The sequence below is a fragment of the Anabas testudineus genome, chromosome 22 (assembly GCF_900324465.2).
Source record: "Anabas testudineus chromosome 22, fAnaTes1.2, whole genome shotgun sequence".
Taxonomy (NCBI): domain Eukaryota; kingdom Metazoa; phylum Chordata; class Actinopteri; order Anabantiformes; family Anabantidae; genus Anabas; species Anabas testudineus.
The window spans coordinates 8,067,305-8,080,653 of record NC_046630.1 but is presented as its reverse complement, the minus strand read 5'-3'; the positions used below and the strand labels follow the sequence as shown (position 1 = coordinate 8,080,653).

The 13,349-nt window shown below is 41.7% G+C and overlaps 1 protein-coding gene across 1 annotated transcript in view; it reads right to left on the bottom strand.

Annotated features, from left to right (window-relative positions):
- Positions 1-10,963, bottom strand: part of fermt2 (fermitin family member 2) — a 35,073-nt gene extending 24,110 nt beyond the window's left edge. The window contains exons 1-2 of the mRNA XM_026339526.1: positions 10,769-10,963; positions 8,949-9,106 (exon numbers count right to left, since the gene is read on the bottom strand). Of these exons, the coding sequence (XP_026195311.1) occupies positions 8,949-9,105 (157 nt within the window). The 5' untranslated portion in view covers position 9,106; positions 10,769-10,963. The remainder of the gene's footprint in view (positions 1-8,948; positions 9,107-10,768) is intronic.
- Between the last annotated feature and the right edge of the window lie 2,386 nt (positions 10,964-13,349).

The window sequence follows — 13,349 nt, the reverse complement described above, 5'->3', positions numbered from 1 at the left end:
AGGAGGGTTTGAAAGACAGGGGAGACAGAATGGGAAAACCATGTTTTATGACCTCTGCAGGACGTGAAAGATGATACAGAAATTGTGTGTGTGCAGGCAGGGGCAGGGTTTTCTTCTTCATCCTTTAAATAGATTAGCTCTTTGTGTGTGCACTTAAACAAGGTAAATGAATCCATAAATTCTGTCATACACAGTCTTTTTCATTTACCACCATCACCACCACAGGTCTTGACAAAAACCACTTCCTTTTTTTTGTGCACATACTACGTTGGAAGTTAAAACAATAGTGCAATACTCTAGAAGAAATAAAACCACAACAAAAAACTGTTAAAATGTGGCATTGTTTGCGAGTTTTCATTAGGAAAATACAGGAAGCTGAACTGTCCCTCCTTCCGCCTCCTCCCCATCAGTCTGTGGTGTTTACATTAGGTGGCAGATATGTTTATGGATGTCTGTCAGTGAGGGGGAGGGGATGGGACAACAGATGAGAAGATGGGAAGCAAGCAGTGAGAAAAGGGGCATGAAACAGGAAAGCAGGATGAGCAGGGGACAGGGGAGGAGCACGGGCAATATGAGAGGGAGTCACAAGAAAGTCAACATAAAAAAAAAAAATTACATCTGATCACCAAGTCCAATTCGATCCTCTTTCAAACATTCTCCATCACAGGAGATTTCTGTGTCTACACCCATTTGTTGCCAACATAGATTTGAAAACACACACACACGCAGATTTGGCAGCGGACACCCCATGTCTCAACAATACAGGTTTATTGTTTTGTGAACATTATTTTTTTTTACATCAAAGAGCTTTTTCTGCCTCATTGTTTTCAATTTCATTTTGCTCGTTTCTAAGTTTCCCCCTGTGGCTGACTTGGAGATCCTGCAGTCATACCAAGATGTGACACAAAGGTACAACACTAGGAGTAAAGAAATATCTGCTGTTCTGTGTTTAACTGATGAGTCATTAACTCCTCTCTAGCCTTTAACCAGCATGGTAATGACAGTCAGCTGATGGCTCAAGCAAAATCCAGGGTCATCTGTAGCATCACCGACAGAGGTGATTTAGAAAAGCATGCGCTTACAGGTCAGGACATTTTCACCATGTTAGAAACAGTGAGCCTCTTCTCTAAAACGTTTTTTCATTACCTGTCAGAGCCAAGCTTTTGGCCATCAGTAATAAGCACCGGCCATTCTGTGCAAGGCTTTGTCATTTTCAACCATCAGCTGATAAAAAAATCACAGTCGGGTGAAGCTAGTCACGCTGTTTCCTTGGTGACCCGTGGCTGGCGCCTTATGAGCAGCGGTGCAAGGTGGCAACTTGTTTTCATACACAACAAAGACACAGAGCTGCAGGTTTGTCAGTCTTATTCTCTCTCTCACTCTCTCTCTTACTGTCACTAGCTCTCTCACTCACTCTCACACACGCAGTTTAATCCCCCCTTTAACATGAAAGTCTGTTACTATTTATATTCCTTGTATGGTGCAAGGTGAAGGTTGGTATTGACAAATAGGAATAGAGAAATTATATTTACTGTATAGCCTTTAGGCACTTACGTCCTCATGTAACAAAGCTAGATGTTATCAGTGTCAGATATGCAACATGTATATAACAGGTTTCGATACAGACAGGTGATGACAATGTCTGTATGGCAGACATAAGATAATCATATGCAGGTTCACAGTAAAAGATTCAAGCGATATAGTGAAGTCAACAGCCTTTGTCTTGTGCTCAAAACAATGCACAGAGCTCAAAATATCCATAATCATATGCGACCCAGACATAAGCAGCATTCAAACAGCAGACAAAAATGTTTCTGAGCTCAGCTTGGCAAATTATCAACAGATAATAATCCAGAAGTCATATTTCTATTGCATCTGTTCTGTTGGATACACAAGTAAGAGTGTTCTAGCAGCACTTCACGTTGCCTGACTTTCAGGTCTTCTCTAACCAATACCATAAAAACTCAAATGCTCTCTATTGACAGACAGAGTTGAAAGATGTTAGGAACCAGCTTATTTCAGTCTGTCATTATAAAACAGCTCAGCCTCCTGCCAATATTCAAGGCCATTTTTCACAGCCATTAAATATGCAAGACAATTCTTTTAGAACTGCATTTTGCCAATAGGCAAATTCAGAAACATATCATCTTTACCAGGCAAAGCATGAAGACAAAATGACACATGCTGTCATTAAGTTTTTAGGCCGGTGAAATAAGAAACAGGAGGTTAGCTGAGGTTGTGTAATGTGTTACTGGTACACAGTTCATGTGAAAGAAGGTTACGGCTGGTTTAAAAGGAGACGGGGGACAATGTGACGTGTTATTGATTTTATAGTGTATTGCCACCACTTCTCACACACAAACACACCCCAGTGTAAATCTAGATGACTTTTATTTTTCAGAACATAAGGTGCTATCACTCACACACACACACACACATCACACACACACACACACACACACACACACACACACACACACACACACAAGCCCTACCAAATTACCTACAAATAAAACATAAGGAACATGGGATGAGCTGTGGTTGTGCTCTTTGATAAGACCTGCCACGCGCTACTAACATTCAGGCTTCAGTTCAGAGCTTTGATGAATCATGATTCACATGTCAGATCAGCTGAGTGCTCCAAAAGATTAGATGGGCCTGCTTTGCTGGGGTGGACAAGCTGAGAGCTGGAGGAAAATTTATGAAGGCTTACAGGGCGGGTGTGGCTGAACAGGTTCTGCATCAGTGAATGGAAAATACAGAAAGTAAATCAAGAGAATTCACTTGTGATGTACTGAATCTATAATCTAAACAGGATATTTAGAAGCTTAGAGCCTGTTAGTGTAAGAGGAGAGTGCAACTGTGCTGGCTTTGATGCATTAGGAGAGGCCAGGAGGGCTATTAGAGAAAACCTCCTTAGAGACAGATAGTTTGTATCCATTTGTGTCATAATCCAAACACACCAAAACAGTGGGGGCACTCCCCCTCCAACCTGACACAGCTTTATGCAATTTAGTGTTCAGGGACCCGGTGGAATAATGACATTACTAAGTAACTCTGAGACTTAGATCAATGACAGACAATATCTGTGCATGCATTATGCCGGACCTACCCTTAGGACTGTGTTTTATCATCTCAGTGATTCAACTGCAAGTTAAATTCTTAGCTGAGTTGCTCCTCAACTTTTAGCTGTATTTCTCTAGAAAACCCTGAGAAGAACTTAATAGAGCACATCTGAACACATGATGATGTGCATGTGTGCTTCCAGGTTAAATATTTGAAATATCTAGAGCGCTGGTGGAACTACTTGATCAATTAATAAATAAACAGACTAATCAGATAATCAATTCATCATTTTCAAGAAAAAGAAAAAGACACAAATTTTTCTAGTTACAGCCTTTTGTCTGTAAACTAAACTGTAAACATTTGATTATTATTTTTCTATTTTTCTAAATATATATAAATTATATATTTAGTGTTTTGTTTCACTGCTGGCTAAACTAAATAAACAATCTGAATACACCGTGTTCAAAATATTGCTAAACCATAAAATTCAATCAAAACAAGCAATTCATTAGTAGAATTATTTCTGCAATCTATGTTCTGTCACAACTGCCTTAAAGAGTACTTTTGCTTTTCTGCACCATATACTCCATCGGTATGTCTCGGTGAGGAGGGAACAGGTTTAAATGAGTGAAATATGGGCTGAGTACCTAAACAAAAACTCCAGATCAGTTTACTCCATTGACCCGCCGGTGTGTTTTGTTACAACAACAATGTGCTGCTATAACATTTCCTTCCACTGGATTCACTGCCCTGCCTGCCGCTACAGCAAGGCGAGAGGTGCAAACAGATTCCCAAAGAAGCCATAAAAGATTGTTCCAGTGCATTTTTAAGATGCCAAATACAATTGTTTAAACAACAACAACAACACAGTTAGCACAGATCACACAACGATTCCTCATAAACAGAAGAGTGAACCTCCAACCTGTAGCAAATAATGTATAATGTGATATTTGGAGCCTTCAGCAGCTGAGTATCAAAGGACTGTATGAAAACCAAGTCAAAGTCACGTTTAGTTCTGTTTCAACATTAACTCTTTCTTGTACAATGCGTAAGTAATTAACTAACAGGTCAGGGGTGTAGATGTGCCAGAACGAATGCAGAACAGCACAATCACTGCAGCATCTTGTCAGTGAAACAGGAAAGCTCTGGCCTGGGCAGGACCCCTACTTAGGCTAACTACTTCCTGTCAAAGAGATTAGAGAGCAGGATAATCACACAGGCTGGCAGGCTATTTCTCCCGTCTTAATGCCAGACGTAAGGAAGGCTCCACTGTCACTATCAATGAGTCTCATTAGAGACAGAGATATATCTGAACTTTGTGTCATAGCAAGATGACGAGAGGAAGGGAGAGTTGCCATAGCCACCTGTCAGGGAAATGCAGCACTGACGTGTGATATTAAAGATACAGATGCGAGAGGTGTTCACAGATATCTTAGCTCTTCATCTCGCTGCCTGCAGGAACTGATCCATCTTCTCCCAAAAGAATCATACTCATAAAAAAAATAAAAAAACACAGAGGGGGCAGGAAGGCGGGAACGCAAGGAAGGCAGAAGGAGAAGGTGTATAAAAAAAGCCCAGAGGAAGCTCAACATCCTGTGTTAAATCGCATCTGTTTCCTAATGAAATCTGCACTACATTGTCAAACGGAGGCCATCTCTTTCTTTGGTCTAGCAACTAGCCATTCAGTAAAAAGGACACAGAATTCAAATAGTTAAATAGTTAAACCGAAATTACTCAGAGGAAAGTTTAAGGTCTCCTTTATGTTCAAATTGAACCTCATGTGGCTTACAGATGGTTTGTTATAGATGTCCCTCAACAGAACCTTCAGTTAACTTTAAATACATTTCCTACTTGATGTTTTACTCTGATAAAACTGAAATGAATTTGGGATGATGACATTCACCAAATGTTTGAGTATATAGGTCATTGCAAATACAAATCAGAAGGTTTTTATGACACGCAGGGAAAGTTCTCTGTGGTCGGCTGGTAGTATGGCAGCCAAAAACGGCCGGCCCCACAATGGAAACAACCACCTGAACGATCACGCTAGACCAATTAGTTTGCTCAAGTTCTATTTATGGAACACTGAACAGTCAGCACATGAACCCGAATCAGAAAGCCGGGAGAAAATGAACAGTACGCGTTGTCTTTTTTTTTTGGATCGACTTCTTTTTCCCCTCTTGCTAAAGGGACTGGGTTGTGTCAAATATGAAAACATGGCTGCTAATCCCCCAAAAAGAGACAACAATATAAAAATAGTTTCCACAAAGTACATTTAGATGGGAAGAGAGTAGGAGAAGAGGGTGAAAACAGAGAACGAGGGAGAATGGAAAAGAAGGAAGGTTTGACAGGCGGAGAGAGAGAGAGAGGGGGGGGGGGGGGGGGGGGTGGATGAAGCAGGCAGCAGAGAATCCAGCAATGACGGCAATGACCAGAGAACAACATGCCAAACCCTGGAAGTCATTTCCTGTTTCATCGAAGACTTTTATGGAATTCTAGTAGCATGGCTAACGTCACAACAAGCAGGGAGACAGAGGGAAGAGAGAGCGCTCAGGCCTTCCTCGGTCCACACACACATCCCTCCCCCCTCCCCGACTCCATTTCCCTCCCATTTTCATGTGTCTCTACCCCTCAGCTGTCTTTGTGAAGCTAAGCAGAGCCAACACCCCCACGGTACATCCAGCAGTGTAAGTGCAACAGCATTCCTACCCATCATTTATTTCTGCTAGCATATGCTACTTATTTCAAGCCTCTACTATGGTTTTCACAATCAGCTAAGGGCCTTGACATGTAGCCCAGACTCCATTTACACACCAAGTAAAGTCGGCCTTTCCACCTTTTCCACATGCAAAGCAACAACGTATGTGTGTGAAACACCGATAACACAAGCACTTACTGTAAGCTGCACTTTGTCGGACCTAAAAGCCACGTAACATCTGAACAATCCCTTTAAATCTAATAAAATTCCCACCAGCTAATGTTGTTTGTGCAATATTTGTTTTCCCCCCTAAATGGCCCAATGCTTGCTTTTAAAGAGGAGAGTGCCACTTTTCGAAAAACATCAACAAAGTCAGTGAAAACAGCAATGATGGAAAGAAAGAGAGGGATGAAAGGATTACAGAAGCAGGGAACCAGGAGGTGGTCAATCAGCTGGCTTTAAATACTGTCCTACTGACGGGCTGTAGGGGAAATGGAAGCAGTGTTGGTTGCTGGGATCAATAACGAAGTGCCTTCCTGGCATGTGTCTATTTAATCCATTATCAAAGGTCATCTTAGCCTGCAATGTGGATAGAAGACCCGAAACCCACAGGAAGAGGTTAACGATGGGAGCAGGGTACATGTGGACGAGACACACCCACCAGCCTACACAACCCCGCTCACGTGTGGAAACACATGCACAAGTACTACTAATGAGAACACTGGCCGTCCTGCAGAAGACGGCTGACTACAACACGTACAGTGTTTATACAAACATACGTTCACGGTAATACAACAGCACAAAGCCGCAAATGTTCAGGATATTAGAAAACAGCAGTGCCAGACTTGTGGAAAGCAATTACTGAATCACAAGAGGTCCTTCATTTTGGAGTGTGTGTGTGTGTGGAGGGGGGGGTCCCCCTCTCAGAGAACCATAAATATGTTCATGTACATTTATGTATGTACAGTGTCTATGTATAACCACCACTTCCAAGACAGCACTTAGGAGGTGTTTAGTGACAGCTACACAGGCACAGTATGTGGGACGTACGGTAGCAGGTTACTGACAAGAAAAGAGTTGATTTACTCCACACAGCAGTGTCACATAATAATTGATTAGTGTTCTCCCTAATTTAAGTAAGTACCTCATTCATTTGCACAGACTGTATACCAAACCATTATGTGTCCATGTGACACAAAACAGAGGGTCAGGGCTAAGTGGTAGGAAGAAGGTGGAGAATTGCCATTGGGCCATAATGTGGTGTGGTGTTGAGAAGCTCTGCAGTGAAACAAACATGTTTCATTTGTTACTTCTTTTTTACTTTAAAGGGTTTTGTGAGCTTGGTCTAGACACAAAATGAACACGAAAAATTCTCAACTATCAAAAAGCATATCTGTGCCGAGTCTTCCTAGCGGACTTTATTGTGTTTATTGTGAACGCTGTAGTCTCCTGCAGTGGGAGGCCATGTGGAAAACCTATGTCGTGGGCAGGTTAATGATTAAAATGTAAAAACAACCTGTTGACTCAGGACAGGAGGGACATGGCAGCCAAATGCCCCCACGCTCACTTTGTAAAACCAGTCAAGAGGAAAAAATACTCTCAAACACTCGCATAGCAGTTTAATGCAACTGACAGAACTGCTCCATAGTAAGAAGTTAGTAAGAGGGTCTATTACTATTGGATCAATCGAGGCATACGTATGCTAAATTAAGTACAGTAATAGTTTTAGTAGCATGACAAGAAGGAGATTTAAACATATTTAACAGTAAAAGCAGTGATACAAATGATGCACGTCTATATCCTGTTAATATACTAACAAAAGCCAACAAACACCTCAATATATCCAATCTAGACCACATGCCACCTCACCGCTATCTTCTTCAAGAAAGAAAGCTTTTCCTCACACTGCCCCACAGCAAAGGTGTCATGTTAAGAAAAGGCACAACCTTCAACCAAACCTTAACAAAAAGCATGAACACAACTCAAACAATGGATAAAGCCGGGAACTTGAGCGGAGTGACGTGGGAGGACCAACGAGTCCATGTCGTCCCACATGCGGCAGCAACACTGCGTTTGCCTAGCAAAGACGCTGCTCAGCACAGACAACCACAGAGTACAAAGACTTCAATTATGTGGAGCTCTAACAGAGGAGCTAAAAACAGGAGCATGGGCAGGGAATAAAACCTTGGAGTGCTGCAGGAATGCTGAGCATTTAGGCACCACCAACACACAACACACTGTCACTCCCAAATCACACTGCCACCACCGCTGACCTTTCCCCAGCCTATATGAAACAGTGCAGTGTTCAAGTGGCTGGAACAGAGGACTCTTATGCTTACTGGCACACAAGCTTGTCAAGTGCATAACTGTAGTTACAGAAAAGTGCATGATATAGTGGCGTGAGGGAATCTGTGTATGGTTTCTCTATACTGCTGGGAATATTTTCCAAGGGTACATGTGCTCTTTGTCTGATCACAGCATAACTACATATATTATAGCAAAGTAAAGGATAAAATCCAAAAGTAATTCACTCAGCAGTAACTTCGTACTAATATAACCAGTTTTTGCTAGTCTGTCGTGCATATAAAAGATCATCCTGATGATGTCATCAAGGCTTTTTAAAAACTTATTTTACACTATGGTGGTTACCTGCTAAAAACATACAGTGACAGATGTCAAGAACAGCACAACCACAGCACCACAATAAATGTAACCTTGGGTTGCTGATGCAAGTTAAAAGAGTGGAGCGCTAACCCCTGTCTGTGATGGTACCAAGCAACATCAGACAGTTTTACGCTCATTTGAAAAACAGGAAAAGCAGCAAACAAACATTTCTTCTCCAAATACAGTAATATGGCATATCGTTAAACAGACCCCGAACCTCCAGTGTCATACAGCGTCTCACACCACTTGTGAGACAGACATACTTTAACCATGACAAAGTTGGAGATGTCTGCTCTTAACTTTGGCCAGCATTCATATTATCCACAGATGAGTTCACTTAGAGGAATCTCACTTCTCAGAGGAATATCTTTAATAACCTATCTTGTATTTGTAGACTCACCGCAGATGGGTAACATTGATATCATATGTTAAAATGTGTCACGTCAAGTCTGTTTATTACACTTTAGATAAGCCACCATAAGCTGTTCTGACCCTGTGTGACAGCAGCATGTGCACATACCAAGTTTCTCCACTAGTTTGAGCATCACTCCGCCAATGTGGATTTCCCCAGTGACCCTCAGTGACACATCCCTGTGGAGGTCAGTGACATGCATCTTCAGTTCCCATGTCCCGTCGGCGTAGCAGCCATCGGGCATCCGGATCCCGTCCAGCGCCATCCTGCGAAACAGACCCACAGTCAGAAGGGGGAAAGGGTCTAGATACACATTCTCATCCTTTAGAAAAGAAGAATAAATGCAAAACGCCCATTCAAACATTCAAAGAAAAGTCTATTATTAAATGTATCCTTCTCATTTACCCTCCATATGCACACACTCCATTGCCTTTACTGTATCTGACAGATATACTTGCTTTTTACATTACAGATGAAGATTTTCCATTCAAAATGTTTTTATTACTTCATCAAACTGTTGTGCTGATCCATGAACAAGCCAAACGAATTAAATAAAGTGCACTAGGCACCAACGTGCTGTGCTAATTATAATAGCGTTTATACAAAACGGGGCTGATATTTCCCCCAACACTGTGACAAGAAAGACTTTTATGTGATACCTCAGCTACCCTCGTTAAAGGAGCACTGCGGTGATTTTGCATTTTCAAGTTGATATACAAACAACGATGGATACCACTCATCCTGAGGAAACATCTGTGCGATGTGGAGAAGCAGCTTCTAGAGTGGAGGCTGTGTTCTTGAAAAACATTTAAAGATGCCACTGACTTGAATTATGCCTATGGGAAATGTAAGATCCGGTCTTCCTGAGTTATAGCTCTTATGCAAGTCCTCCATCTTTAGAGTAGTACAACACAAGATCCTGTAGAGGGTCACTTTAATGTGACCATGTGGAGTAGTTACTGCTACGGAAAGACTGAAGGACACGGAAATGTAATGATTTGCAGCAATTTCTGAGTCATTCAGTCCACTGGATTGGAGAAAAGGCATTTTTGACATAGTTCTCTTATCCATAAATAGTTTTTCTTTACACATCAGTGACTTTAAATGCTGAACTGTGTAGAGTACAATGGATGAGAATGATCAGTAATGCTGCCCAGGGTTCATCCTCCCTTCTGATACTTTTCTGATGCATTTTGCTACAGTACAGTTACCTTTAGGCTGACATTGGAGTATTTTCCCATCCTAGCATTGACAGTAGTCATACTACCAATAAGAGGTACTTGTACCCAACAGTATGGCACACCACTATGGAAGTATTACAGCTGAGGTAACCAGCGCTGATTCAGGAACATCTGATCCTCTAGGATGATTTATGAATGGATTAACAGACCCAAATACCAGATAAACTCTCCTGTTTGTCCATCACCATGCCTCTGTCCTCATCTTTAGTGGGAATAAGTGGAATAATGTGCCACAAAGTTACATTACATCCCGTCTGTCATTCTCTGATTTGAGGCTGTCCAGTGGAGACTTGGCCTGTAATCAATAAGCAAGGCAGAACAAAGGCTATAGGCCCGCGGCCACAAGTTCAACACGGATCTTCTGCAGCTTATGATCCTAAATGTGCCGGTCCACCTGTTAAAAGTAACGGTAAAGGCTCCAGTGCAAATAGGCGGAGGGCTTCATTATCTGAGCGGAGCCCGCACTGCTGCTCCCCGGCTGCACGCACACTCACGCAGTCGGTCGTTAAACAACTAAGTTCACCAAGAAGCTGCGCAGAAAAGCGAACAACGGGGCCCATTTTACCATAAAGTTACTCCAAGCCGCGTTGGTGAAGCGTAAGAGAAGCGCTACGGGAACAAATACGTGTTTCACAGCGGCGAGCGAGCAACGCTGCGAGGACGAACATTAGAAATCTGTGGACTCACCTTCACAAAGACGAAAGAAAAACAACAAGAAGACGCTAAAACAGCCGACTACACGATTCGAAACGAGTCCCCCCGTGTTTAAATCATGAATAAAGTCTTTCTGCGGTGCTGAAAACAGAAAGAAATCCCCCCGAAGAACTCGCTGAAGAAGTGAAGTATCCCAGTTTTCCCGCAGGCTTGGTCTTAATGGAGTCCGGCCGTCCCTCTTCCTCCCTCCCCTCCCTCCCTCCAGCAGCGGATCACGTCACTGCTCCAGCAGCACTTTTCCTTTTCTCGCCTCCCGGTCCCCAACGTCACCTCAGAGGATCACCGAGCTGGAGAAGAGTCGTCGTATCTTTGAAAGATCACCATTAGTCGGTTCGGAGACTTTGTGGTTTTACGCGCAGCCATATTTTCCATTTTAGAACAGCAGCGCGCAAAGCCGTGCGCTCCAGGGTGGAGGAGGCCCTCAGGTTTTTACTCGAGTGAAAGAAAGAAACAAACAAAAAAAAAAAAATCAGTAGAAAAATACTTATTAGGAAGAGACAGAGCTCCACGTAGGGCTTCCTCATCCTCATTGTGCAGGATGACCCATTTCACATGAACAGTCTGGGTCTGTATTGAATTACTGGATTGTCTTTTTTTTTTTTTTTTTTAGTGTTGCAGCTAAACTTTGTGCAACTTTTTAAATTGTTATACAATGATGTAGGCTGTTTATTGATTATATGTTGGATTACCAATCTAAATCAGCAAAGCCACAGTAAAGCTACTTCACACATAGGCCCACTATGTTGTCATTTGATCTGATATTAAATCTTCCTCTGCAGCTTAAGCTGCTAAAACAAACCACAACACTCACACTGACATGACAGTACAAACCATCTGCCTCATTTTCCACTTCTGTCATGTACTAAACTATCAGTTTGGTATTTGTCAGACTTACAGAATGAATTGATTGATTGACTGACACCTGATAAAAGACTAATAGCTATATGAAAATATGACCAAATTCAGATATTTGTATGTGTTTTATTATAGACACCACAACGCCCCACGGTCCAAAAGTCAGCAGATTGCTGCAGGGATAATGGACATGAAGTTAAGATCTGAAGATGCCTTTTATGGCAATAGTACTGCTGAGCTTTGCAGCAGCACCATCCAGGGACCTTTGGGTCTTTAGCCGCGGGAGTAAAAGCACAAAATAACGAGGAATTTCGGTTTTGTCACTTTTACAGTTTTAATAACTAAAGTGTGTCTTCAAAAGTATTTCTCAATGCTTGTCTGTCAGCGTAGAGTAATTCATTTAGACTAAAAGCCCCTGTGGAAGACTGTGAAGAGTAGAAATTAGCCAAGGTATACAAATATCTACTTTCATTTCTGAAGATTCACAAATGTAATAGTCAGGGAGAATTTTATGGTTATGTTGTTGTTGGTCCAGGTGAAGGAAAGTCAGACTACTTTACATACTCTAGGGTTTTTACAGTGAATTAATACTTTATTTTTAATCATTTTCTTTCCTATATTAAATTATTTTCTGCAGTTTGAGTGCAAACAGCTGCAGTTTAGTGATAAAAGGAAAAATATATTTACCTGACAGCTCAGAAAATGGAAAGACAAAAAAAGGGGAAAGCGTTTTTAACTATAGCAAATAATAAATATACGTTTTACCTAATTTACCATACAAAGCCCACATTCTCATTGTCTTCTAAGTGTACAAACTATGTTTAACTCACACTCAAGGTCAGTCATTATGCTGAAATTCAGTTCAGTCAAATTAAATTTGAATCTGCTGAAGTTTCCCAGTATAGCTCTGTAACCAGAGCAGCATTAGGTTTAATGTTTTCCTTACTGCACCAAATTTAAGGCAGAATGGGCCATTTGCTAATAAAGTCTCAGAGTCTGTGGGGAGAGCGCGGGGATCACAAGAAACAAAAGATAATATTGTCTGCAAGTTGTTGCGTCTTCACATCTGTATGTGAAAAATAGCATTTTATATACATGTACTCAATCAAGTGACCACATAAATGACATGTTTGGATTGAAAAGAGGAGAGAAAAGCTGCTGTCTTCTTTCTTTCCAGAGCAACAACACAATACACACTCTCCAAGTGGTCTGCTATAAAGACCCATGAATCATCAGTGTTTCTGGCTCAGTCCCCTGGTGAACTCACTCAGTTCCAGTCCTCCAGCTCAGGAATCTGAGCCTTCAGTCTATGGTCGGCATCAAAGCGATTTATAACCTCTCTCCCTGCAGCTCTGACCCCCTCGTCAGTGTCTGGCAGCTGATCCATTGCCTTTTATAGGCTGTGTTTTAATTGCAGAGTAAACAGTTGAGTCAGTCAGATGCAGCACAGGAGAGTCAGATAGAGAGCTGGCTTGGCTGCTGCTGATGTGGATGAGGAGTGAGTAGTGAAGGGAGCGGGAGGCAGCAGAGACATGGAGGATGTGAGGGCAGGCCTGCCTGCATGAGTAACCTTTAGAAAAAAAAAGTTTTTTTTTGCCATTTGGATTGAAGATCGTATTTTATTGGTTACACAAGAAGCATCTTTCATGTTTTATGCCAATAGAACATAATTTATTAGCAACATAAAATATAATAATAT